Source organism: Ixodes scapularis, unplaced genomic scaffold, assembly GCF_016920785.2.
Source record: "Ixodes scapularis isolate PalLabHiFi unplaced genomic scaffold, ASM1692078v2 PGA_scaffold6__148_contigs__length_123643588, whole genome shotgun sequence".
In the NCBI taxonomy this organism is placed as follows: Eukaryota; Metazoa; Arthropoda; class Arachnida; order Ixodida; family Ixodidae; genus Ixodes; species Ixodes scapularis.
The window spans coordinates 103656441-103659897 of record NW_024609881.1 but is presented as its reverse complement, the minus strand read 5'-3'; the positions used below and the strand labels follow the sequence as shown (position 1 = coordinate 103659897).

The window sequence follows — 3457 nt, the reverse complement described above, 5'->3', positions numbered from 1 at the left end:
GAGGACAGCCGATTCCTAACGTTGTCTGTATATCTCAGAACCTAGCCTGTGTTCTCCCAACCCCTAGTACGTGGCTATGATGAACATCGGTGACGAATAATTGGCACCAGATCACGTGGTCGATCATTCTGTCTGTGAGTTGAGGGGGTGAACGCTGTTCGTAATTTTTTTTTTTTATGCTGTCATTATGGGGAAAGAACTAACGCTTATTTTGTTTGAGCTTCGAACATCAATGAGTAATTGTATGTGGTATACGCCTCTGCTTCACAGAAAGAAACCACGAAAAAAAAGCACAAGAGTTAGACACCAAGTCAAATGATATCAATTTATTTGTTGTATCACGGCTTTATTATGCGACAGGCTGCATTCATTTTTTAGTTTTTAATTATATGTGAAGTATGAGCGACCGTGCCTTGTTAAATAGCTTAAATTCTAGTTTTGCCCGTCATCTGTTCAATTTTATCTTCGTTTTAATATCAAGAAAGAAGCAACCGTCAGCTTTCTTTACGGCAGCTGAATTGTCTTCCATAAGCTCATGACATTACTGCCACGAGTCTTCAACTCAATGTGCTCCTTCAGACGCTTCACTTGCTCGTCGGAGAAATGGGTCGTCCAGTCTCCAACGGCACCCTTGCGCAAAAAGTCAAAACTTTTATGGTTCTTCTTGGGTACCCAGTCGCCAACGGCATTCATGGACAGCTTGACCCAGTCGGGCTTTATGTCTTCCGGCATCAAACTCATCTCACAAAATAGGTTTTCGTGCGCCGCATTCATCTGTTCCTTCATAGCTTCGAAGTTTGTTTTGCTCAAAATGTTTTCGAGGGCCCTTTCATCAGCTCGTAGCTTTTTCCCGTAGTCATCTCCGAGAAAGTCCGCGATCTTCATCACCCACGTCGCAGCGTCAACCTTGAGGTCTTCGTAGGTCAAGAACAGCACATTGGGGTCATCGCGATGTTCGTACCAGGACATCAGATGAACGAAGTAGTCTCCACAGGCCACCTTTCCCGCCAGGAACATTTCGAAGAACTCGTCAAACGTTCCATCGGTGAATCTGAATATGTGTTTTCCCCTGGTATGGTAGTAGAACGACACGCAACAGTCATACGGATTTCGGCTGATGCAGATGTACTTGGCGTCCTTGGAGTACGGCTGCAAGTGGAAAGGCATGTGGGTCTTGATGCTTCCGGGTCTTCGCATGCCTGTTGCAGCATCCGCACCTTGCCACTCCAGAAAAGGCATCTCCTGGAGATAGTCAATCAAGCTCTTTGGCGGTGCACGGTCGTTGAAAATGTTGTAGACAATGTGTTCTAACCAGGTATTCCCGCATTTCGGGTAGCCGACGATGAACACATCTCCCGGCCGGGGTACATAGTTCAACGCTGAACGAACATTCGTTTCGGGAAAACCCCAGCTGACGTAGTAACCTCCAACATCTCTGTACACAGGCTTTTCCATGATGTCCTGGAAAATGAAAAATGCGCGCTTTGGTATTACGTGAACTCCTGGGTACTATCTGGAGAACGCAATTTTTTGTTTCTTTAAAGAAAATATTGAGAGGAACCTTTTCAAGTGCATAAATAAAATATTTATGCAACTCAATACACCATATACCTGGTGTCTGTAGTACACGCAAAACTAACACGTAAAGCATCCACACAACCATCGCAACCGCGACGCAACATCGAGCATCTTTGCTCGCTTCTTGAGGCCCATCTTCCTCAGCGATGACATCAATATCAGCACCGAAACAATCAACCTATAATAATCGCGTATAATATTTTCGCAAAGTTGAAAAGAAACAGCACACTATAAAGCCCAACATCTAAAGTATTTATATTTTCGGTTATTTACTGATATGGTCGCGATTGGTGCATCACAACGATGCAGGGTATTCGTTGAATCTCTCTAAAATAAGAAAGCAAATCGACGATCACTGAAGAGTTTTCGGGTCCTCTGCATCTTAAGTTATACTTTGAAAACAAAGAAAGAAACAATCGGGTTCTCATAAAGATGGCTCCCAAAACTCACAGAAACTAAGCCTTATAGTCTAGAATTTCATTGAAAGATAAGTTGTACTCACTGACATGAAAGTGGCTCCGCAGTAGATAGAAAAGCGTGGATAAATTTCAATAGAATTGCCCGAGTTGTCTCTCTGCAGGCTTATATAGTGTCCTTTAAAAACTTCTAGCAGCTTCATGACATCCGCTGCAGTAGGAAATGATAATTTTTTTATTTGTCGTGAACGCACCTTCTGTGCTCGAGCAGGTCAGCAGACCGACATCGTTACTGAGAGCACCCTATTCAAAAAAACAAAAATCCTGCATTTATTCTACTTGATTAATTCGCAACTTTAAAGACCGACGACCAGTTCGCGCTTTCCACTTTTCTCCCGCGTCCTCCTCTCCCTTCTTCTACATCGTCCACCGTTGCCCGTTTCCTCCTCCCCCATGGTGAGGAGGATTTTCTGCCTTGCAGAATCTCGAGTGCGGTCGTCGGCATTTAAGCGATTGTGGTAGCGCGGTGTGAGAATCGGTTTGCCTAGCTCCTGAATGATTGGCGTCTAAAGGAAGGTACTTGCTTACCTCTTCATGACGTGGGAGAATCAAGCACACCTCTTATATTGCTAGTATTTCACAAAATTAGATTTACTTGCGAGTTGCAGACCCAACCTCGTACTGCTGTTCTACGACGATCATCCAGATGACTGCCATTTTGAGAGAAACTAGCGCGCCCCCAATCGGCCATGAAAGTTTCGAATTGCCGAGCTGCAAAAGAGTCACGAATAATGTTTTTTTCTTCTTTATTCTCTACAAAAGTCCCGACGGTTAACTCTCCGAATGCTGGTCCCTTGGACCAGTCCTTTCTGGGTATATATTTCGGGTGTAAAGTGAGACACAAACAAATACGGTAGCCGAGATCAGTGCGCTAGAATTAACGAGAACTTAGTTAAGATTACTGCACAATGGCACCTGAGGTTATTAGGGCGAAAGCCTTATTTTTCCTTTTACGCGAAAAGGCGGCGTCGTTGTGCCCGAAAGATAACCATAAAAATACGTCATCAAGCACGTGCCACTCCATCGCTCAATCCAGCTTCCAACCTGCTCAAGGACGACGCTGTCCTTTGCGTCGTCCTTGAGGTAGTCGTAGAGGTCGTCCAAGAAGTCGTCTTAGACGTCGCACCCTAGGACGTCATCCTCAACGTCGTCCTAGACGCCGTTCTTAACGTCGTCCTAGACGCCGTTCTTAACGTCGTCCTCACCGTTGTACTAGACGTCGTCCGAAAGGTCGTGCTCGGCGTCATCTTAGATGTCGACCGTGGCGTCGTCCTCGACCTCGTCCTAGAGGTCGCCCTAGACGCTGTACTTGATGTCGATCTCTAGGATGTCGTCATAAAGGTCGTCCTAGAGGTAGTCCTAAACGTCACAGAGTTTAATACGTGTAGAAACATTACTCGAAA

General features: G+C 45.2%; 1 protein-coding gene across 1 annotated transcript; it reads right to left on the bottom strand.

Annotated features, from left to right (window-relative positions):
* Positions 1 to 317: 317 nt before the first annotated feature.
* LOC8028886 (sulfotransferase 1C4-like) lies at positions 318 to 2146 on the bottom strand. The gene is made up of 2 exons (XM_029967577.4): positions 2081 to 2146; positions 318 to 1461 (listed from the first exon to the last, which is right to left on the bottom strand). The coding sequence occupies exons 1-2, from the start codon at positions 2084 to 2086 to the stop codon at positions 505 to 507; spliced, it is 963 nt and encodes a 320-aa protein (XP_029823437.4). The 5' UTR covers positions 2087 to 2146; the 3' UTR covers positions 318 to 504.
* Positions 2147 to 3457: the final 1311 nt, after the last annotated feature.